General features: G+C 39.0%; 1 protein-coding gene across 1 annotated transcript in view; it reads left to right on the plus strand.

The window, feature by feature from the left end:
* The window catches only part of clmpb (CXADR like membrane protein b), a 154,064-nt gene that overhangs the window by 119,902 nt on the left and 8,744 nt on the right, over window positions 1–25,418 (plus strand). The window contains exons 2-5 of the mRNA XM_079825680.1: window positions 1,692–1,849; window positions 14,495–14,690; window positions 17,342–17,509; window positions 23,068–23,190. Coding sequence (XP_079681806.1) covers window positions 1,692–1,849; window positions 14,495–14,690; window positions 17,342–17,509; window positions 23,068–23,190 — 645 coding nt within the window. The remainder of the gene's footprint in view (window positions 1–1,691; window positions 1,850–14,494; window positions 14,691–17,341; window positions 17,510–23,067; window positions 23,191–25,418) is intronic.

Genomic DNA, 25,418 nt, shown 5'->3' on the forward strand with positions numbered 1-25,418 from the left:
ATTCCATTTTACACAAATTAAAATAAAGGAAAGATTATCAATTAGTTTAACTTATTTCCACGCGGTTACTTGCACAATACGCCAAAAAAAAAGAAAAGTTTACTCCATGAGTTTACTTCTCGCAAATCGGAGAAAAAAGCCAGAATTGTGAGTTATAAAGTCAGAATTGTGATATTAAGTCAGAATTGTGAGATATAAAGTTAGAATTGCGTGATATAAAGTCAGAATTGCGAGTTATAAAGTCAGAATTGTGAGATATAAAGTCAAAATTTCGAATTAAAGTCAGAAATGCATAATATAAAGCCAGAATTGTGAGATATAAACTCACAATGTGACTTTTCTTGCAATTGTGACTATATCGCAATTGTGACTTTATATCTCACAATTCTAACTTTATAACTCGAAATTCTGGCTTTTTTCTCAGATTTGCGAGATGTAAATTCACAATTGTGAGATATAAAGTCGCAATTATCTTTTAAAATGTATTTTTTCTGTGGCTTAAAGTATAAGAGTTTAAAGTATAAAGTCAGATTTGCGTGATATAAAGTCAGAATTGTGAGAAAAGTTAGAATTGTGAGATATAAAGTCAGAATTGCATGATATAAAGTCAGAATTTTGAATTTAAGTCAGAATTGCATGATATAAACATTTTAAAAGATAATTGTGACTTTTTATCTCACAATTGGGAATTTACATCTCGCAAATCAGAGAAAAAAAACAGAATTGCGAGTTATAAAGTCAGAATTGTGAATTAAAGTCAGAATTGCATTATATAAAGTCAGAATTGTGAGATATAAAGTCAGAATTGCATGATTTAAAGTCAGATTTGCGTGAAATAAAGTAAGAATTGCATGATATAAAGTCAGAATTGCGTGATATAAAGTCAGACTTTCAAATTAAAGTCAGAATTGCATGATATAAACGTTTTAAAGATAATTGTGACTTTTTATCTCACAATTGTGAATTTACATCTCGCAAATCGGAGAAAAAGGCCAGAATTGCGAGTTATAAAGTCAGAAATGCATCATATAAAGTCCAAATTGTGAGATATAAGGTCAGAATTGTGAGATATAAAGTTGCAATTACCTTTTTTATATTTTTATTCTGTGGTGGAAATAAGCTTCCATACAATACCATGTTACGACCTCAAAATGATTTTACCATAGTGCATGATTTGTAAACTAATACATTTTGACATTTTCATCACATACACAGCTCCTTAAGTGTGGCTTTTCCAATGTAGTAAACTTGCTCGGTAGCTGGAGTGAATGAGTTCAAGTCCCAATAAAAGAGCTCAAGCTGAAATTGACATGGTTGCTTCAACAAATGTGTTTTTATCTCACATTGGCTTTTTTAACACTATCAATTAGGATTAGGGTAAGGTTTGGTGTAGGTGGTATGTTATTTTTGAACGTGATAGAGCATTAACCTTTTAGCTTCACTCGCCAGACATTTCACTTGAACTGCTGTGATACAACCAATGTAATAAAACGTGTGTAATGTAAGTAAAATGTTTCAAAACATGCAAGGAGGAACATAATATTGTTTTGCAGAAACGTCGACACAGGCACGTTTTTCATTGAGTAAAACCTGAATTTTTAAAAAAAGAAAGTAAATAATGTCCTAAATGTGGAATTGTCCACCTTTCCATTGGTCTCACAGGGATGTTGTGTTTGTGTCTTTCTCTACAGTGCTGTTGAGTTTGCTCTCGACTGGGGCTCAGACCGAGATGAAGCGGGTTGTCGGGGACAACGCCACATTGCCTTGCCATCACCAGTTCTGGCAGTCGAATGGACAAACACTGGACATCGAATGGCTCCTGCAGAAGCCCAACGTCAAACAGCGTGTGGTGAGAGATCTTTTGCTTTTTACCCTCTCTCACAATTTGTCTTTTCTGTCTCTCTCTCTCTCTCTCTCTCTCTCTCTCTGGACGCGGCTCATCTGCCCCACCAAAATATTGATCCAAAACATAGACCTCTGTATAAACTTGAATGTGTTCAGAATTCTGCAACAAATATTTTTCAGATTGTCTAGACTATTTTAAGTTGTAAAGTGAGCAGGATCTATTAAAATTTAATGCATGGCTTCGACAGGAGTGTATCATGATACTAAGACGTAGCCTGACGTCGTCATACTCAATTCTAGTCAGAATTTGAGTCTGATACTGCCTAGTTGGGCTGTGATTATGGGGTGTGTTTCAACCGAACCAGGAAAGACCTCAATTGGATAGACCTACAACCAATCAGAGCAACGGAGCAACGCATAACGTTAGTTGTGCACACAGTCTCAACTGCACACAGTGTTGCCAAGTCCGCGAGTTTTTCCATGTCCGCGGGTTGAAGCGACCCCAATTATGTGATATAACGACCCAGGAATGCAAATTTTAGCAGGCAGCCCTGCCAAAATAACTATTGGGCTTGTTTTTGGCTAGTTTTGAGTAGCAATTGGGCGGGTTTTGTGGTAAAAACTTGGCAACCCTGCCCGCACGCTGGAATAAGTAACGTTATAAGAAAAAGATGTGTGTAAATGATCTTTGCCGGTGTTGTAAAAAATAATTTAAAGATACACAGAGTACTTATCAACACGATCATCATTTCTGAGAGAAATAGTGAAGGTGAATGCATATGCGAACAAGTTCTCCGTTTAGGATTAGAACAAACTCAACCCAAGCGCCTTTGATGACGTGGATGATTACGTTATCATCGTCTAAAGCCCGCCCTGACAATTTCATTGGTCCGAACAGTTTCTGTTCGGGCATAATTACTTCTCTACGGGTCAAGTTCAGACCGAACTGCCCGAGTTAAAATGTTGTGGGCGGGGCTAAGTTCGGCTGGCATCCAGGCTAACTAAGATGTGCCTGAGCCTCCCCAGCTCTATAGCGCCTCACAATTTTCCAATGTTAATCTGTGGTGAATAATGGAACTGCAGCACGCTCTGATTGAGAGCCATTGGACCATATTTTAACAATCTAAGCACATGGTTTGAAGCACATGGCACAAGTGCACTTCTAGTTTAACAACGGCAAAAATGGTCGTGGTCTAATCTTAATGAGTAATGAGCGATGATGATTAATGATGTTTAGGGCGTAACATTCAACAAACCAACCAGAGTCTCATCTCCCATTCTCTTTAAAAGTTGCGCTCACACCATGGCGGATTCGCTATTTACATGGCGGAAAAAAACGGAACGTTTCTCTAGCGAGGAAATGGATCTGCTTGCTGGTCATTACTGCAAATAGGTAGGCTAATTCTGATACATCCATCCATCCATCCATCTTCTTCCGCTTATCCGGGGCCGGGTCGCAGGGGCAACAGTCTAAGCAGAGATGCCCAGACTTCCCTCTCCCTAGACACTTCCTCTAGCTCTTCTGGGGGGACACCGAGGCGTTCCAAGGCCAGCCGGGAGACATAGTCCCTCCAGTGTGTCCTTGGTCTTCCCCGGGGCCTCCTCCCGGTTGGACATGCCCGAAACACCTTCCCGGGAAGGCGTTCAGGAGGCATCCGGAACAGATGCCCGAGCCACCTCAGCTGTCCCCTCTCGATGTAGAGGAGCAGCGGCTCTACTCCGAGTTCCTCCCGAGTGACTGAGCTTCTCACCCTATCTCTAAGGGAGCGCCCAGCCACCCTGCGGAGAAAGCTCATTTCGGCCGCCTGTATCCGGGATCTTGTCCTTTCGGTCATGACCCAAAGCTCATGACCATAGGTGAGAGTAGGAACGTAGATTGACCGGTAAATCGAGAGCTTCGCCTTACGGCTTAGCTCTTTCTTCACCACGACAGACCGGTACATCGACCGCATTACTGCAGAAGCGGCACCGATCGGTCTGTCAATCTCCCGTTCCATCCTCCCCTCACTCGTGAACAAGACCCCTAGATACTTGAACTCCTCCACTTGGGGCAGGAACTCTCCACCAACCTGAAGTGGGCAAGCCACCCTATTCCGACTGAGGACCATGGCCTTCGGATTTGGAGGTGCTGATCCCCATCCCAGCCGCTTCACACTCGGCTGCAAACCGTCCCAGTGCATGCTGAAGGTCCTGGTTAGAAGGGGCCAACACAACAACGTCATCCGCAAAGAGCAGAGACGAAACCGTGTGGTCCCCAAACCTGACACCCTCCGGCCCTTGGCTGCGCCTAGAAATTCTGTCCATAAAAATTATGAACAGAACCGGCGACAAAGGGCAGCCCTGCCGGAGTCCAACATGCACCGGGAACAAGTCTGACTTACTGCCGGCAATGCGGACCAAACTCCTGCTTCGGTCATACAGGGACCGGACAGCCCTCAGCAAAGGACCCCGGACCCCATATTCCCCCAGCACCCTCCACAGGATGCCGCGAGGGAAACAGTTGAATGCCTTCTCCAAATCCACAAAACAAATGTGGACTGGTTGGGCAAACTCCCATGAACCCTCCAGCACCCTGTAGAGGGTATAGAGCTGGTCCAGTGTTCCACGACCAGGACGAAAACCACACTGTTCCTCCTGAATCCGAGGTTCCACTATCGGCCGAATTCTCCTCTCCAGTACCCTGGCATAGACTTTCCCGGGGAGGCTGAGAAGTGTGATCCCCCTATAATTGGAACACACCCTCCGGTCCCCCTTCTTAAAAAGAGGGACCACCACCCCGGTCTGCCATCCCAGAGGCACTGTCCGCGACCGCCGCGCGATGCTGCAGAGGCGTGTCAGCCAAGACAGCCCCACAACATCCAGAGACTTGAGGTACTCAGGGCGGATCTCATCCACCCCCGGTGCCTTGCCACCGAGGAGTTTCTTGACCACCTCGGTGACTTCAGCTTGGGTGATGGACGAGTCCTCCTCTGAGCCCCCAGCCTCTGCTTCTTCAATGGAAGACGTGACACCGGGATTGAGGAGATCCTCGAAGTATTCCTTCCACCGTCCGACAACATCCCCAGTCGAGGTCAACAGCCGCCCATCGCCACTGTAAACAGCGTTGGTAGGGCACTGCTTCCCCCTCCTGAGGTGCCGGACGGTTTGCCAGAATCTCTTCGAGGCCAGCCGATAGTCCTTTTCCATGGCCTCACCGAACTCCTCCCAGGCCCGAGTTTTTGCCTCCACAACCACCCGGGCTGCAGTCCGTTTAGCCTGCCGGTACCTGTCAGCTGCCTCAGGAGTCCCACAAGCCAGCCAGGCCCGATAGGACTCCTTCTTCAGCTTGACGGCATCCCTTACTTCCGGTGTCCACCACCGGGTTCGGGGATTGCCGCCTCGACAGGCACCGGAGACCTTGCGTCCACAGCTCTAATTCTGATACATGCAATGACTATCCATTATGACACATAGGCATTTTTATATTTATTCACACAATAATAATCTTTTACATTTGAATCCTTTAATTTTTAATGTTTGTGTGCTTCTGCGCGTCCCTGTTAGTATTACTACTAACGCGTCCTTTAAATTACACAAAAAATACTGCGCTATTGTTTTTAGACCAGGTTTTTTTTGGTCAGTGGCGCAGTCATTTTCAGTTCCTCAAAATAGCAATGCGCCAACAATGCACCTGAACACACCTGGTTTTCAGACAATTTTTTTATTTAAACAACGTGGCGCAAGATATGAAAATGATAACTGTGTTGGGCTGAAACTAGCAAAAAACAGTTGCGTCGCGCCTGGCGTCGCATTGTGCCGGGTGTATGATAGGGCCCATTAGGGCAGACTTTAGACCACCCTGCTTGTTTTCATGTTACCTTACGTAAACCTTGCCCCAAACAATAACGATCTCAATCTACTTCAGTTGTGTGTATATTAGCCTTTAGTTTCCTTTATATAGTTATGTTGTGTTTGTTTTATGTTTGAGAATGGATATGACTTTATTTTCCTCACTGGAAATCCTCCACAACTTGTACTATTTTAATACAAAATTCGGAGGCAATAAATACTACATGAAGGCAATTCTAATGCTGCGTTCACACCAAAAGCGAATAGAGCGTCAGGAGCAAGTGATTTCAATATTAAGTCAATGGAAAGGCGCGTTGGACGCGATTCCGCCTCATTCGCGCGTCCAGAATTGAGTGTCTTGTGCGATACGTGCGTTACGCGCGAGTGGTGCTTTTTTTGCAATCACGCGTTTGAAGCGAATTCGCGCCTGACGCCCGAGTTGAAAAATTTGAACTTTGGCGTCAATTCGCGCCGCGTTAACCAATCAGGAGCCTGCTCGCTGCTGTCCCGTGGTAAAGTGATGTGATGAGAAACCCTGCATAATTTAAAAATACCACTATTGTGTCACAAAATGTAGTTTTAAGACTTTTTCAGGTGGGAATGTAGTTGTTTAACGCTCAAATCTGTGTTTATTTATAAAGAGAGTCCCTATTCTTTTAAAAATAATCTTGTGGTTTTGGAGTTTTGAGATCCAGGCGATCACCGGGCGCTCAGCGCTCATAACCCCGGCGAGAGCAGCCTTTCCTCGGCCAGTCCTTCAGACGTTTGCCGCTGGCTCTGATGTCCTGTAGTGGTTCATCTTGTGTAGATCTAATGGGTGATCTTTGGTGACATGAATCTATCATTTGTTGTCTGCCAAATCGTTTTGACTGAGGGCAAAGAGAAGTTTCATAACTTTATTGTTTAAGGATATTTAAATATACATGCAGTGAAGATAATGTAGGAGTTGTCTGGACCACATTTGTGTGGCTATTAATGTTTAATATATAAATTTTAAAGAAACTGATAAGAGGCATAGTGGTGTTTTATGATATATTTCTGTTGGAGCGACTTAAACGCGCATCTATTTCGCTTCAAATGCTTGATTTATACAATTTTGAATCCATTCGCACGTCCACAGCGAATTGGACGCGCGAATGGATTCAAAATGTTCAAGCGTCCAACTAGACGCGGTAAACGCGATTTTGACGCTCTATTCGCATTTGGTGTGAAAGCAGCATTAGGTAGCATTCTATGTGTGTGCACTTAAAGCCTGTCAGTCAACAATAGAGCGCCACCCTCAGGCTGAGTAACGCAACCGCTGCCAAAAGTGTTCTGTGTGTTCAGTGATTACAGTATAAATCTTACATAAACTGCCGCTAAGACCCAGCATCTGCTCTATCTTTACAGCCCTATCTCTCGTCCCTTTAGTCTGTCCTCCTGTCTCCTTCCAAACACCTGGTCTAACCATGTGCTTATCTATTTGGATGATGACTTTTTGAGAAACCTGTGAGGTGATTTTAGCCTTACAGATACTAGCCAGCAAACTTTTTTAGTCCCTACACGCTGGAAAAAAACATTCTAGCCAAGTTACTTGCTACGTCGTTTGGCCATGGTGTTGTATTGCTCAAATGGTCCAAAAAAAACATAATCTTGTTTGAGGACTATTACCCTACAACTATTGTAATAACCTTAGGTTATGTTAATTATTTATTTTTCATGCTTTTTGTTTTTCCATGCATTTTTTTTGTTTAGCATAGTAGAATAAAACCTGTAGCTGTAGTTTGCCCTTTTTTGCCAAATAATTTTGTCAGATAGAAACCGAGTTTAGTGTTTTGTTCTTCCTTAATATTTCAAATATTTTAAATATATAAAATATGTGATATATTATATATAATATATATTGACCACTACTGTTTTACTATTTATTTATGAAATGTTGCCCCAAGGTTGTGTGTCATTCCTGTTACCATACATTTTTTTCCCCTTTTAAAGTAAAAAACAAGTGAAACAAGTGAAAGTCTCCTCTTAATTTTATATTTTATCGTGTTTGTCAGCATGTGACAGACATCAAATCTCAACCTTGTAAGCTATAGAGCTCCGGACGTCACGTGACACATTCTGTTTACAACGCCGTATTGGCAGGCAGAAACAGCCGGGAGCGAATATGAAATGAATGACGCCAGCATGAGTTTCAAGGCAACGGAGTTCACTGCGCACTTTAATTCAAAAGACATGGACCTGTACATATCAAAACTTAATAGATTAATCATGACATTGATGAGCTGTGTGCATCTGTCCCAACGGTCCGTGTTGTGCATGTCAAATAAAATCAATAAATGCCATTTCTTATTTTTTCGTTTCAGTATTTATTTATTGATCCTTAATTATTAATGTTATTTATAAATAAAAGCACTTATGTTATTCATGATTAAGTATAGTATTTAATGGGAACTTATTTTTTATCATCATTAGTTACAGTACGTGAGGCAAAAGTAGTTAGAATGAAGAATAAACTGAAATTCATGGCATTTCAACAACTTACTACAATAAAATGATTTCCCCTTTGCTTTCTCCGCCTGTTCTGGCATCCTGACGCACAGCAGCTGTCCATCATGTGGAAATAGTAAGGTTTAAATAGTCTAAATTATTTTTGCTACCACTATAGCCTAATTGCCTCGTCAACCTCCGGAGCTCTATACCATCTAACAATCTCTCAGAACACCATAGCAACCCCCCAAAACACCCTAGCAACCGCCTAGTTTTGACTGTCATCTCTCTCAGTGACATAGGAGTCACAATGACTGCCTTCATGGTTTCATAGTCTGAGGCTTGTGTGCGCGGCGCTTCTCCTCAGCTTTTTCTACACATCTCTCTTTGACATACACAGCCGTCTGGTACGCATGTATCAGTACACCTTACAGACGCTTCTCCCATCTCTCTTTCTCCCTTGCTCTCGCATAAACACATCGAGATAAGAGCTTCGTCTTATCTGCCTGAAGTGAGAATCTTTCACTGTGAAACTAACATTGTTTGAACACACTTCAAGTTTAGATATCCTTTATGTAGCAGCGCACAATAATTCATCAGGGGGAAGTCAATACGTGTCAGTCAGGCGATATACTTTCAGATGAATTGAATTATCTGATTGCGATAAGGCTTTTTAGTCCCCCACATAACAGACAGAGATCTTTCCTTTGTTTGAAAGTCAACACAAATCTGTTCATAATCAGTTGAGATTTCATTTCAGAAGAAAGAAAAGGCCTAAAAAGAATCTCGCATCAGAGTCTTGGAAACCTCTGGGACGGGTTGCCCATCGCATGTAATATTTAATGGAAAGATAACAGTTGAGACGTCATTAATTAAAATTAAATGTCTGGAAATGTGATTAGGAATAAAACAGCCTCTGGCATAATGAATAAGTCATTCCTTTTGTTCCACTGTAAGGCCTGTGTTACTAGAAGCGTTCAGCTTGTCAACATTTAGCCACAGCTTGTTTAGCAATGTGTTGCTGACTCTAGGCGTTGTGTTCACAAGAATGCTACTGATAATGCCAATAGGTCAATGGGTTTACATGGTTAGCATGGCCCAGTTAGCCCCTGCTTTTAGATGCCGTAACTACATAAGGTGACCAAACGTCCCCGGTTTTTGGTGTTCTGTCCCCGACTGGAGCTGTCCCCCGTTTTACAGCTCGTTCAAAACGTTTGATCGTTTATATATTTATATAGCACCTTACAGACTACCTCCATAGTTCCAATGTGCTGTACATTGCAGTAAAAAGAAGAAACCAACAGCACAATAAGACAAAACACAAAACATCCATGTACTGATTTACTAAAATGCCAGAGAGTACAGGTACGATTTTGAGCGGCCCTTAAAAACATTTAGATTTATGGAAGATCTAACATCCAACGGCAGATTATTCCACAATCTAGGACCAGCGACAGAGAAAGCGCGATCACCTTTCATTTTGAGACGTGCATGAGTAACGGTTAAAAGAAATTTGTTTGCTGATCTTAGACTTACGCATCTTTACGATCTTAAAACAACCCCCAAATACATTGCAAAAAAATCCCAACCAACATACAGCAGCCTGCTGGTTAAAAGAGCAATCGTGTAGTGATTATTTTCACCATCAGATGGCGCTGCGAGCTACACTGACTCTACTTTATCGCGAGCGCCGCTACTTCGCGACAAACGTGGACCAGAGCAGAGCGTCATTATCAACAAATATCAAAAGAAACATCATTATCGCTTTCAAGATAGTAACATACTAAATATTCATGTTAAATTAAAGTAATACTGTTTGCTTTATAACAGGACCTCAACAAGGTGCAGGACTGTTTTGCACAATTTTAAACATCCCCAAAATGTTTCCAAGCACAAACATAAAACATTTGAAAAGTTTAGAAAAAGTTGTAATTGCTGTATAAACAGTTAAATATAAAAATAATTTTTAAAAATCCGCCAAACACATAATTTTCCGTTATTTTGGCGGGGAAGCATTTTCTCACAATAACGCTAGGGGGCGCTATTACACATCTTCTGAATGAGTATAGAATCTCCTCATCAAAACACAGGAAAAGAAGCCGCAAAAAAAAACAAGCAATCGTAAGTAAGCAGATGTAAAATAACATGATCATCAACGTTAAACATCATATAAATCAAAACTGCCTGATGTTACTGAATGAAATGTCGTCCCAGGACGAGCTTTAGGACTGTGAAGCTTTGGAGGTGTTGATGAACTCCAGCTACTCCATCTGTTGTTTTGAACATCGCTCTGAATCTGATCTAGATGTAGTTTTTGACAAAAACGTGTTTTTCTCAGCTTTTTGTTCAAAATGTTTTTTTATGAAACGTACCCATATTTAAGTGTTGATAAAAAAGGAATGCATGAAGCTAGAATGTTTTTGTTTTGTTTTGTTTAAAATCAGAAGGTCTGTTCTTTCCTTTGATATATTGCATTCTCAGATATTCATACAACAAAAAATTCTATGGGCCATTACATTTTTGTGAAAATGATCAGAAACCCTGGTGGTGACTGGCAACTTTTTTTTAAAACGCTGGCGGGGAAAGAGTTCAATACAATTATAAAATATAAAAAAATATTAATTATAATATTATTTATTTGTCATATCTTCTCATTTATTTTGTTTTACTTTTATAAAGTGTTTTTGGAAAGACATCATTTTATTATAATATAATATTGTTTTGAACTGCTTGCAATTTACAGTAGTTGCTATGAACTGTTTTCATATTTTTTGGGGGTGAATTGTATTAAAACCAGACCAAAAATCCTAATAATCAAACTAAATGAGAATAATTATTAATAGCCTAACGCAGAACCCCAATATAAAACCCACAACAAACGTTCAAAAATGTATTGTCCCCGTTAATGAATAGATAAAAACAAATGAGATTTCAGTGATATTTTGACCACTCAAATAGAAAATGTCCCCGGTTTCCATTTCAGAAATCTGGTCACCTTAAACTACATCCAATATTCTTTAAGTATTCTGACTAAAAACAATTTCTACAAGATTTCTATGCTCACTAAGTCTGCATTTATTTGATCAAAAATACAGTGAAAACAGTCCAATTGTGAGACAAAGCTGCATTTTCAGCATCATCAGGGACAGGAAGTACAGATTCTGTTGAAAAAATATTTTAAACCAGCCTAAACTCATTTGCTAGTCTTAGGTGGTTTAAGCTGGTCTCCCAGCTTGACCAGCTGAAAAGTACGCAAAAACCCTTTAAAACCTGCTAACAGACCAGACAGAGTGAACATTTTCGACGTAGCAACCAGCAATGTATACTCGCCTTTGACTTTGCATGTTCATGTGTAGCATATGTAGCATGTACATCCATACGACATCCATGCAGCTGTTATCGAGATGAAAGGAAATGCTAACAGAGCTCTTTCCAGCTATATTACACCTATACTTGGCTAATGCAAACAACCTCTTTCTTTGAAGTGAAGCCATAGCCTGTGACTCAGATGTTACTTGTGTTAGAGAAGATTATTCTGGCATCAATTGTAATCTAAATAAATAAATATGATAAAGAGCATCATGTCATGACTGTCAGTGATACTGATGCACACAATAAGAATCACAGATGTTTTGCCAGAAATGCAAACGAGTTGTGTGTGTGTGCGTGCGCGCGTGTGTGTGTGTGTAAGTGTGTGTTTGTGTGTGCGTGTGTGTGTGTGTGAAACGAGCAGTCATCGCAGACAGCTTTGGCAGGTGTACCCAACTGCAGGTTTACTGATGTGTCGTGGCATCAGTGTTTAGTTCTTTACCCCAGGCATTCAGGAGGCTGTCACAGTCAAACTATGTGTGAATGTGTGTGTTGGCAGATGTGTTTGTGTGCGACAGCCATTTAGCATCTTTTCCAAGGGAAGTCAGCACAGGTTCTAAGAAATACCCTTTTTGTCTTTTGTACAGAGTAGTAGCTACAGTTGTCGCAAAGTAACCATCAGAAGAACAATAAAGAAGAACAATACAGAAAACAAGCAGATGTCACAATGTCACAATCAGACATTTTCTGAAGAAAAGGAAATGCAAACATTGAAATGCTTTCTAATGCAAACATCCACACTACAATGCTAGAGTGTTGCAGGCAGTTGTCAGGATGTTGCTAAAGGTTTCCGATGGTGTTTTGAGTGTTTTCAGAATTTCACTCGTTCACTGTTAATTTATTCTGAGTGGTTTGGTTGTTTTGGGCATATATATATATATATATATATATATATATATATATATATATATATATATATATATATATATATATATATATATATATATATATATATATATATATATATATATATATATTTGTGTTTGTGTGTTGTGTGTGTGTGTGTGTATGTGTGTGAAGATGCCACATTCCACAGCTCCAGATACGTGCATCCGCCATCTTGCAACGGTTAGCGTGTCATCACTCGCAGTAAGAATCAATGATGCCACAACATTGCACAGCTTCTGGTTGTCAAACCGCCGATATTTAAATTCCAGAAGAAATGGGATAACCTTTCACAGGTGAGAATGTGACACACTGACCGTTGCAAGATGGCGGGCGCGACTTGAGCAGTGTAATGTGGCATCTACGTATATATATCTATGGTTTCAGGTGGCTGCCAAGACATTAGACCTATTCGGACGGTAATTGTTTCTCACGTGGAAGTCCGTAAAAATACATTTGCATGCCACCTCAGTGATAAAACTCGTGCATTCGGATGACGATTTATTCACGGTGGAGGGGGCGAGTTTTGTGATCCTACGAACCTGGGAATTGGCTGCTCACGTGGTCAATATTGTATGCTGTAAATAAAATGTCATATGCTTGGTATAATAAGTGCATATTTATTTTAGTAATAGGAAAATAATATCCTAATTATTATTGAATTCTTAAAGATTCGTGTTTAAGCTTTTAATCTCTAAAAGCATGAAGTGAATGAACCACATACAAGGTTTTACCCTGATTTAGAACTGTTTTTCTTTAATTGTTTTTAATTATCAAACTATAAGACTACTACCTAATGCCAGTATGCAACATCCTACTCAAAGTTGGAGGAAGGAACACTCCACTTTTTTTTAAAATAAGCTCATTCCTAGAGTTAAACAGAGTTTTACAGTTTTCGAATCCATTCAGCCGATCTCCAGGTCTGGTGATAGCACTTTTAGCATAGCTTATATATATATTTTTCCTATTTAAAACTTGACTCTTCTGTAGTTACATTGTGTACTAAGTGAACATTTTTCAATTACGATTTTCTAGGCCGATATGGCTAGGAACTATACTCTGCGGAATAATCCGTACCATGGGTGCAGGAGGCGCAATGATATTACGCAGCGCCTGAAAATAGGCTGACTTCCGTAAACATAACCAGTGTGACAACCTGGGACTATTTTTCCGCGCTGTGTAATATCATTGTACCGCTGCACCCATGGTACGGCTCAAAGCTCCTTGATCATTACACAGGAATGAGAGTACAGTTCTTAGCCATATCGGCCTAGAAAATCTCAACATTTCATTTCCCGTCAGTCTTAGTACACGATGTTACTACAGAAGAGTAAAGTTTTAAATTGGAAAAATATCAAAACTCTTTGTATAAATTTTAAGCGAGATGCTAATGGTCTAATCAGATTCAATGATCTATGCTAAGCTATGCTAAAAGTGCTACCACCGGACCCGGATCGGCTGTTGGATTCAAAAACGGTAAAACTCAACTGTTTAACTCTAGGGGAGTTGGAAAATGAGCCTATTTTCAAAAATAGTGGAGTGTTCCTTTAAGGAGAAGCTGATCTCATAGGCAGAATAAACAACATTTAAATTAAACTGCGCAATTCAATTGGTTTGGTAATAGCAAGGGAAATAAGAATGAAGTGATCTCCAAAAAAGTACTTTTTGACTGTAAATAAAATTGTAAGGAGTAAAAAGTACTTTTTTTCTTATAAAATGTAATTAAGTAAAAGTAAAAGTATTGATTTTTAATTCTACTCAAGTAAAGTAAAAATCCCCAAAAATAATACTTAAGTACAGTAATCAAGTAAAATGACTCAAGTACGTTACACCTCTGGTTTTGGGTTAGCTGCAAAATTTCTGTTTCTGTGGTGTTCTGAATGATTTTAGCATGTAGATTTGCTAGATCATAGGTTGGTTTAGTTGGCTGACAATGCATCTGGGTGTTTTCTAGGTGGTTGTTTACTGGCCCGAGTCAAAAGAGCCCAACCCAAGTTTCTATGATATTTTAGTTTCATCGTCCATTTTGCCTCGACTGAAATAGATTTATTCTATTTATATAAAAGCTTTTTCTGTCTCTCTCGCTGTTACCTTTCAGATCATCACATTCTTCAACAATGAGGTCTACACCAACGACAACCACGCCAGTCGCCTGTCCTTCGCGGGCGACTACCTGAACGGAGACGCCTCTCTCCTGATCAATGATCTGCAGCTGACGGACTCTGGAGAATACCACTGTAAGGTCAAGACCGGCGGCAAATACCACTGGAGCCAAGTCAACCTCATTGTGTTGGGTAAGGCTCATCTTCCTGGAATCAGCTCCCAACCATTTCCTCCATCAGCCAGCCTCGCTCTGATTCAATTTGATCATCATTCAGATGACAAAATTTGTCCGTCATTGACATAATCTAGAAATATGATTGGTTGCATTTGCTGGCCAGTCACTCTCAACTCTGGTGGCTGCTGGTTATGTTTGCTTCACTTTGGATGGTAAATCGAGAGGATGTTAATTTGAAATGGTGGGATGAGAGAAACATTGATTGAGCTCTATCTCTTAAAAACAGAAGAGACAGAATTAGGATCTTATGTGATTTCTCTTCTTCTAGCAAAACAGTTTACTGTCATCCCAAATGAGGTTCAGATGAGCTTCTCATGATTTGATATTTTGCTATGTCTGGTTTCCATTATTAGACCACAGGGTTTCCAAGCCGTCATTCAAACGCAGTATCTCTGACACTACAGCGCTCAGCCAAGAGAAGAACTGGAAAGAAATATGCTTCTTCTTTTTATTTAGACTCATCTCTATCATATGCTTTTGTTGCATAGTTCCTATTTTCAAGGACTCGCGGCTTAGGCCGAGCAGTTTCAAGTCGTATATCACGTCCTAATGTTATTTCCTAAATCATTTTATTACCAGATTAGTACGCTAGCCACAGAGGGACAGGATATTGGTGTAAAGTTGAAAGAAAGAGAAAAAGGGAGAGAAATGGGTGGATGAGTTGATGTAAATCCGGCCTCCACCCCAGAGTTTCTCTCATGTTTTAGCATTTCACAGAAGATTAGCTCAATGCTGCCTTCCCATAATCCTCATTCTCCACCCCCTGTCTCTCTCGCTCCTCTTCTTTTTTAGTTCCTCTCCGTCACTTTATAAACACATTACAGAGAGTTAGTGTTCACATTATGATGTTATTTTCAGCCTGTATTTTGCCTTTATCAAAATCTGCAGTTGAGACTGAGAGTGGACAGGAAATGACGCACATGTGCATCAATCACTAGGCTAAAACTTTTTGTTAAATGTCATGCCGCTTCTGTAAATGATGGTCCGTCTAAGCTCTGCTTGTTTCCTGAGATGTCTTGAATCAGAGCTAAACGAATGGGAATTGTTTCAATTGGAGACCATCCGCATGTTCATTGATTTTCAGTATGGAGCATAAGCTGTGAAAAATCTTGTTCACTGATTTTTTTATGAGATGAGGACCGCATCCTGGAACAGTATAGTTATTTCAGGCGCCAAGTGGCAAAAATAATAACTGTTTCCAATCATACAGTCCACAGAATCAATGCATTCATATTTTACTGTCTACTCTTGTGAACTTGTGATCTCAACAAAACAAAACTAGATATATAATATTTTGAAATAGTTTTTATTTTTATATTTTCAGTATTCATTTCAATTATCTTGTGTGGTTTTTTCATTTTATTAGTGTTTTTGTTAAATACATCTTTATACAGTACATTTAAAAAAAAAGTTAAAATATGAGTGCTGCATTGGCAACTAGCTGAAATAAAATATGTTTACGTTTTTTTATTTCAGTTAAAGTTTATTTTATTTCATATAACAGTATTTTATTGTTGTAGTTTCAGTTAACTATAATAATCATGATTCTGACAAAATATTTACATATACAGTGTGGCACAAAACAAGACCACATTTTTCTCATTTAATACAAAATTACTCATGGAAAATTTTATTATCAGCATAACAACTTGAGTGACAAATGAACATGAATTTCAAATATTATTTATCTGTTGTTTTTGTCCACTTTTCTTTGTTTTATAATTTGGGCTTTTTATTCTATATTTCTGTGTTTTGGTTTAGTTTGTAATGTAAAATGTGGTAAATAGCATAATAAAAATAATTTCATTGTAGAAAATGGCACTAACACTAGAGTGTGTGTGTTTAGGTGGCTAAAGTATCTGTCATCAAAGCAAAAATTAGAGGATGTATTTACTGTGACGCCTCCACGTTTTTAATTGTTGCACATCCTGTCCATGTTGGTTAAATAATGTTTTGACTGTAGAGCAAAGACAGAAATATTCACTAACTCTAACTCCAGAACCTGACACATCTTAGCTGAATTGGTTCCTGTGTCCTTCTGATGTGTTTGTGTGTTTATAGACCCAGGTCAGTAGGGCCAGAAAGGGCCACAGAGGTCTACAGGCTGTCTCTTAGCTGCCATTCAGCCTCCAGACAGATCCCACTGGACAGGCTCATCTAACTGACCCCAGAACAGTTTAGAGCAGTGCTGCGGTAAGCAGGATGCCAGTGGGACCGGTCGGAGGTCACTTGGAAACTCTTGTGAGGCAGTGTGGACTTTGATTTGGCTTCAGTGTCCATTCAGATCTGCTGCGTTTGGTCATAGGGGAGTTCAAACCAGTCAGAGCACAGGACAACAAATCCTGACCCTTGACCAAAGTCGACCCTTGACCAGAGTTGAGATGGATTGCCTCTTTGATATTGATTTCCCTCCAAAAAAGTGGCAGTATACTGTGTGTGCAATTTTTAGTTTCATGTGTAATTTCATAATACTGCTTCAAAGTGTCGAACAATATCAAAATGGATGGATGGATGGATGGATGGATGGATAGTTGCTTTGGACAACAGTATTAAACGACTCATTAGTGAGCTTAACATTAACACACATTTGTGTTTTCTTGTATACAGTGAAGCCCTCTAAACCCCGGTGCTGGATGGAGGGCCGGCTTCTGGAGAGCAGTGATGTGAAACTGAGCTGTAAGTCTTCAGACGGATCTGACCCCATTCAGTACAAGTGGGAGAGAGTACTGGATAAAGGCAAGAGTGTGGGGAAACTGCCTCCCCTCGCCCTCATCGGTGAGTCAAACACCCGAACATCTCGCAAAACAGACTGGAGCATATCTTACCTTATTCTGGACAGAAAGGGGTTTGTGCAGTTACTTGCTCCTATCTGTCTCAAATAATAGTTTTGCATGCCTTTGAAAGATGTGGTGCCATGAACTTCACACACTTTGAGAAATGCATCCACAGAAGTGCTGATTGTAGCAGATTAAACCTGAGCATGTTGACTCCCAGACGCTGCGCGGCGAACAGGCAATGAAATGAGAACAGATTTCACCAACTGTAGGGATATTAGCCCACAATATGCATTATAGGGTTGTGCGGTATGATGACATATAATATGAAATGTGTCAAACGGTGGAGCTATAGCATACCTATATAACACAAGCAGAAATCTGTAGCCTAGCCTGCAAACTGAAGTCACACATGCCTTCTACACTAGAGATGCACGATAAATCATTCAAATGAATCTTGTTCCTAAATGACAACGTTTCCGCTGTGTCTTTTATGCCTGTTTCATACCACAAGCATTGGCGGAGAGTGAACAGCGCGTGTTTTGTGACTGCCCATGTTAATGAATGAGAGGGTCAGCCATCACACTTCTGATGTGAAACTGTTTAAACCAAAGACTTTGGTTAACCTTTGAAAGTACGATCATCACACTGCAACATTCAAATCTGGAAAGAGCAGCTGCATGTAAATGTACAGTGGGGCGTTTTTAGGATTTTCATTTTAGGGGGGCTCAGCCCCCAGTGAGGATATGAAAAAAAATTTTGGTAAGACTTTAGTTTAGGGTCCAATTCTCACTATTAACTAGTAGCTTATTAGTATGCATATTATGATTTTGGCTGTTTATTATTACTTATACCTAAAAAGCAAATATTCATGCCTCATTCTGCATATCTGACCATATTGTACATCCCTTTATCATACAATGTAGGCAGGTTTATAATCAATGAGATCCCAAATGTGAGGTTAGGGGGGTTTGGGGGCCCCTCGAGAAAATTTAGATTTCTATGATCTACATATGTGCATTTTAAAATGTTCTGAATGCCAAAAAATTTGATAACAATAACTTGAAAACCATGTCAGTGGGCAGATATGACTGATAAAGTTTTTCCATTTTTGTCAGTGAAGAAAGTAAACATATGTTTAACTGATATTTATATGTTTTATGAATAATGTTAATTTACTGAAGGCTAACAGGAAAGCTAGGTAACTAAATGTATTAAATTAATTCACAATATGCACACATTCATTACTTATCTTATGCCCAGGCTAAAAAAAAGGTGAGCTTTTTTATTTACTGAGAGCTACACATGAAGCCCCCCTAAAAAGGGCCTAGTGACGCCCATGATGTACAGTACAGCTTCACAAACAAACAATCTTTACAACCACACATTATTGTTATTTATGCGTTACATACATTTAAATAACAAGGGATAAAAGTGTACTGGGATAAAAGTTTATAGTTTTAAGCACTGATGTGGTCAAAATAAGAGTAAATCATCTTTTAAAAATGATTTTGACACTTGTATTGTATTGCTTATTGTTACGCTAGAAGGTGGCGTAAAAAATAAGTTTTGGCATTGAATCATTCATTTAAACGATTTATTAACAAATGCTGCTTCATCCAATAACAAAACAATTCTTTATGAATGACATTGACTTTGCGATTCTCAATTTATCCAGAATCGTGCAGCTCAGCTATACACTTTATATAGATTTACTTGTGTTAAAAAGTAAAAAATGTTTTACTTATTGCTATGTTTTTTTAAAGAAATCTCTTATGCTCATAAAGGGTGCTTTTATTTGATCAAAAAATATAGTAAAAGCAGTAATATTTTGTGAAATATTTGCACAATTTAAAAACACTGTTTTCTATTTAAATACATTTTAAAATATAATTTATTTGTGTGATCGCAAAGCTGAAATTTCTGCATCATTACTCCAGTCTTCAGCTTCATGACCCTTCAGAAATCGTTCTAATATGCGCATTTCTTAGTATTATCAATGTTGGTTTTTCTGCTTAACATTTCAAGATGAATAGAAAGTTCAAAACAACAGCATTTATTTGACGTAGAACTTTTTGCAAGATTATAACTGTCTTCACTGTTACTTTTGGTCAATAAAATGCATCCTTTCTGTAAATAAAAAGCAAAAATCTTACTGAATCTAAATTTTTCAACTGTATTGTACACGAATACTTAAATTTAGTTTGCACCGCCCACTTCTATGAGGTATCATATAGACCTTGGTTAGACAAAACAATGAGTAAACAGAGACTACATAATGAAATACAGCAAAAGATGATGTTTGACAGCCGTTGGCTGTTGTCAGAATTCGATCTCATTGGGTTGTGCTTGTGAAAACAAAACAACTTAACGAAACTGCAAGAATTACACAAATTCGAGTGTAATATGGCTTTGCAGATGGGACAGAATAATGCACAGTTTCAGCACAATTTCTCCTGCTGACACCAGATCATCAGAGCCCCATATTGTTTTACAATCTATTTAGGCCGTATGCAGTCAGTGCTGCAGGAGAGATGAACCGTGCCTTCGCCCGAGCTCAACAATTAAGCACCCTCATCAATGACCACCTGCTCACTCTAATAAGCTTTCTTTGGCCGATAAACATTTCACCGCCCCAGAATTCACTGCAGATAGTGGATGAGAAGAGGGATGATGGGACGGAATGTGTGTGTGTGTGGGGGGGGGGGGGGGGGGGGGTGAAAGAGGAGGCATTACATCCCGGATGTGTAAATGATCCAGGCGACTCAAATCACTCCGGCTGACAAACGCTCCTCGGTCGAAGACGCAAGCGCGGTTCTCGGTTCTCAAGACACAAGCGCTTCCTCACCGGCTGCAGGGAAACATTTACTGTTCATCTCATCTGCTGGAGCTCCAGCAGAACCATGAATCACCCTGACACACACAAACACTAATTCATTCACATAAGCGCACACACTTTACTGGGCTTGCTCTCACTTCCCTCTCTGATTAAAACACTCTGTTTGATTGAAACCTGTAAAGTAGTGTAGTAAAGGAAGTCATAAAAGACGGGTAATACTGCTAGCACTGTTTTGTAGGTTCTGCATGAGTCGGGAACTGCAGAGTTACTCATGCCATAATCCTGCTTCATCAGCATTGTGTCCTTGAGCAATGCACATAACACAATACACAAGAAAACTAACAAAATGTGACCAAAAACACCAATATCTAATTTGGGAAGTTGGGGTGACAGAAGTAGCAGCAGATTGTTTTTTCTGTATTGTGACGTACATCTGTGAAATGAATAATGTGAGGTGGGGACTTGGTTCTATGCATTGGTGGTTGAATGTGAGCATGTGGTCGATTGTAGGAAAAGGGCGGGGTTTAAGTGGACTAAATGATTGCACAAGTCATTTGCACTGGAAGGTTTTGATAAAAAAAAAAAAAAAAAAAAAAAAAATCAATTGAATCATTCACTATAACATTTTCTTTTATAGATCTAATATTTTGGTTTAACTGTTATACACTCTCAGAAAAAAAAAGGTACAGTGGAGGTACAATTTTGTTCCTTGGGGAACAAAACGTATAACTGTACCTTTAAAGGTACACAATTGGTCCTTAGGGTACAATTATACCCTCCTCTACTTAGAGCAGGGGCAGGCAAGTTTGGTCCTAGTGAGTCGCTGTCCTGCAGAGTTTGGCTCCAACCCTGAAAGATATCTATTGAAGCTCTTATTGAGAATTAACAGAGGTTTCGATGTTGATGTTTTATTGAACATTTTGGTTACCATAATGGTGATCAGTGTTTCATTTAGTTGGCCAGTTTAACTCTTGGCTTTTTATGTGAGTTTGTGGTTTTTGTTACAGTGTTAACAAAACACATAACCTGTTCACATCAAAATAAGCCATAAACAACAACAAAAAATTAATATACAAATAAATAAAAAATAAACAAAAAAAAACTCATCACTGACTAAAATATAAAAAAATAATATTCACCAACAATACTTTCTTGCCACAGATCAGACATTCGGAATTTTGATTTTTAAATACATTCTAGGGGGGGGGGGGGGTTTAGACACACACAGATATCAAGGATCAGCATATGAATCTCAACAATGGTGACATACTTAAAGGGTTAGTTCACCCAAAAAATTTAATTCTGTCATTAATTACTTCCCCTCATGTCGTTGGACACATGTAAGACCTCCGTTCATCTTCGGAACACAAATGAAGATATTTTAATTGAAATCCGATGGCTCTGAAAGGCCTCCATTGGCACAATGGCACTTTACACTCTCAAGACCCATAAAAGGTACTAAAGACGTCGTTACAAAGTCCATCTCACTACAGTGGTTCTACAATAACTTTATGAAGCGACAAGAATAGTTTTTGTGCGCAAAAAAACCTAAATAACGACTTATATAGTGATGACTGATTTCAAAACACAGCATCATGAAGTTTCAAAGCGTTATGAATTAGTGAGTCGATTCAGCGGTTTGGATCGCCAAAGTCAAGTGATTTCAGCAGTTTGGCGGTTTGACACACAATCTGAATCATGATTTGACTCGCTGATTCATAACGCTTCGAAGCTTCATGATGCTGTGTTGTGAAATCGGTCATCACTATATCGTTATTTAGGATTTTTTTGCGCACAAAAACTATTCTCGTCGATTCATAAAGTTATTGTAGAACCACTGTAGTGAGATGGACTTTGTAACGACGTCTTTAGTACCTTTTATGGGTCTTGAGAGTGTAAAGTGCCATTGTGCCAATGGAGGCCTTTCAGAGCCATCGGATTTCAACTAAAATATCTTAATTTGTGTTCTGAAGAGGTCTTACGGGTGTCGAACGACATGAGGGTAAACAATCAGTGACAGAATTTTCATTTTTGGGTGAACTAACCCTTTAGTGTTGCAATGCATGCTGGGAGCCATGAGTTTTATACTGTGGTGGTTTAGTAGGGTTGGAGCTAAACTCTGCAGGACATCAGCTCTCTAGGACTGAACTTGCCTACCCCTGACTTAGAGGTACAAAAATGTACCCTTAAGGGTCCCACTTCAGTGATGGCCACTTGTACCTTAAAAGGTACAATTTTGTACTCTTTTTTTTAGAGTGTATGTGGCAAAAATAAATGTTACCATTAATAGATTATATATAAAAAAGATGACAATACTGTCTATTAATATTTCATGTCTAATGACAATTGTTCCATCTTAGTGGAAAGAGTGTGCAACATTATAATTATGTAAAGTAAAATCAAGTAATTAAGTTAAAACATTCAGTCTTAGATTTTGTTTTGTTTTTAACTTGTGTTAAAAGTAAAATTCTCTATAGTGTCTAAATAGACCATTTTTATTCAAAAGCATCAAAAGATTATATTATATTAATTATTTTATACAAAACATTCACATTCCTTTTTCTAAACAGAGAGAGGACATTATTTGCTGTGTATGTATTGAATAATTGTCAGATACTCTGGCTGTGTGACTGAAGAAATGTACAATGTTACCTGATAGATTGTAGTTGTACCTCAGCTTATATATGTGCAGGTATATAAATATTTTTTCCTATTTTTAGATCTGAAGAACCCAGAGATCGTGACCTTGAGGAACTTGACGCAGGACAGCTCCGGGGTCTACAAGTGCACTGCCAGCAATGATGTAGGAGAGGAGAACTGTATCATCGAGGTCACAATGCAATGTGAGTTCTGCTCTGAGGTCAGCCCGTGCCCTGGGTGTAATTAGTGTGGATGTTATGATACTCTGATCTCAGATCAGTCGGCGGTGGCGCTTTTAGCTTGAAGCTCCAGCCTCAGTTTGATGGATGGAGGCTGTTTCCACACTGCAGAGAGCTTGCGTTTGTTTATTATGATATCATGGGTATGACACCATTGTTTGCATTGTTTTGACAATTAACATTGGTTAGTTTTATTTAGTTAGTTGGTTAATATTACTATCTATTTTCCTGCTTTGTTGTCTTGGGGGAAAAAAAACTTATTTTCCATATTCACTTTGCTCTCATTCATTCACACACACACACACACACACACACACACACACACACACACACACACACACACACAGACAATCACACGTTGGGTTTTCATGTTTTATGGGGACTTTCCATAGGCATAATACTTTTTATACTGCACAAACTGTATATTATATATCCTAATCCTACTCCTAAACCTAATCATCACAGAAAACTTTCTGCATTTTTATATTTTTAAAACACAAAATTCTGTATGATTTATAAGCTGTTTTTATATTTAGATTTATATCATTTTATATAATTATATTTTTTTATAATTACTGGTTTTACCAACCTTGTGGGGACATTTGGTCCCTGTAACGTAGGGAATACCTTGACCACACACACACACACACACACACACACACGTTTGTTTCAATGTATTAGTGAAGGCATTGCATAAGCTATTTTATATCGAGCCCGATCACACGAAAATGCGTATAAATAATACGAGTGTGCAATGTCGTGGAATGTATACACCAAAATGAGTTTTGTTGTGCATATGGTACGCAGTTTTTTGCATGCATATGATACACACTTTATGACAAGACTCATTTTGGTGTATACATTCCACGACATTGCACACGTATATTGATATGCATTCTCATGTGATCATGGTTAATGATATTAACCCATCCCCTAAACCTACCCATCACAAAACATGTGCAAAACACTATATTTTAATTAAAAAGACATACTTTGGCCTTTTACTGGGCCCTGGGAACTGCAGAAAGCCAGAGTGCGGCCATTTGTCATTGGTCTTGCTCAAATAGCCATCCTTCAGTGTTTGTGTGTAATGGTTTTGGAAGAGGCAGAAGAATTTAATGTTCACCAGAGGAGAAGATGGAGAGAGTTATATAAACTCTTGACAACTGTCCTGCACTTAGGCCTTGTGCTAGTCTTTCACAACACAGGAAATAAAATGTGAAAGAGGCGTTTCACAGTTGTGGCTGGCAAAACTTAATTTGGGTCTGCCTTATTCATTTTACTCGCAAGATATCTCATGAGAACACTAATACAGTGTAACTACCATATGGGCTCCCCTGCTAATATAATGTTTAAATAATGAAAAAATCAAAAGCTCTTTGTCATACAAAAGTATGTGGTGAACCTAGTATTTATTCAAGTTGCTAAGCCCGACAGTCACCTTAGACTTAAATACTGACACCCAGTGGTATGAATATAGAATCACGCAAAAGCAAAAGTTTTCAGGTACCGGAGAAATGTGCTATTAGTCAGACGGACATGATTCATTTATTAACTGAGCAAAAAAAACAAAACAAATTATAGCAGGGTTGCTGAGAAAAACTAATATTTGGCTGGTCAATGTCATGGCAGTGGTTGCAGAAGGAATGGAAAAGCTGCAGGATCTATGTGCAGCAGTCTTTTATTCATCCAAAAAAAAAAAAAAAAAAAAAACACACTCAGGATTCCCATTGTGTCACATACCAAAAAAGACCAACCAACAAGTGCTAATAACTTAATAACTTATAATTTTCTTGGCTCATTTCAATATGTGTTAGTATAGCATTGCATGTCAAACAGATCTTATTTGTTCCTTACTTTCAGATACATATTTTGAGAGCCAAGTTGGTGCACAAATGATTTGGTAACACTTTACAATATGTGTGCACTATATGCATTAATTTATGCTTAACTAATGCACAGATAATCATGAGTTAATGTATGACTCATGAAGGACTAAACCATTTATTAATGATTACTGCATCCGCAACTAATGAAGATTATTTATGATTAATAGATTAAGTAATATATGAATTGCTCTTAATTAAATCTGCTTTAATTAATCATTAGCTAATGATTTGCAAAGGTATCATTATGTTATGACTTTACTCGTTGAGGCACATGACTATTAACTGATTGTTAAGTAATAACAA

This window comes from Gobio gobio (genome assembly GCF_949357685.1).
Source record: "Gobio gobio genome assembly, chromosome: 9".
In the NCBI taxonomy this organism is placed as follows: domain Eukaryota; kingdom Metazoa; phylum Chordata; class Actinopteri; order Cypriniformes; family Gobionidae; genus Gobio; species Gobio gobio.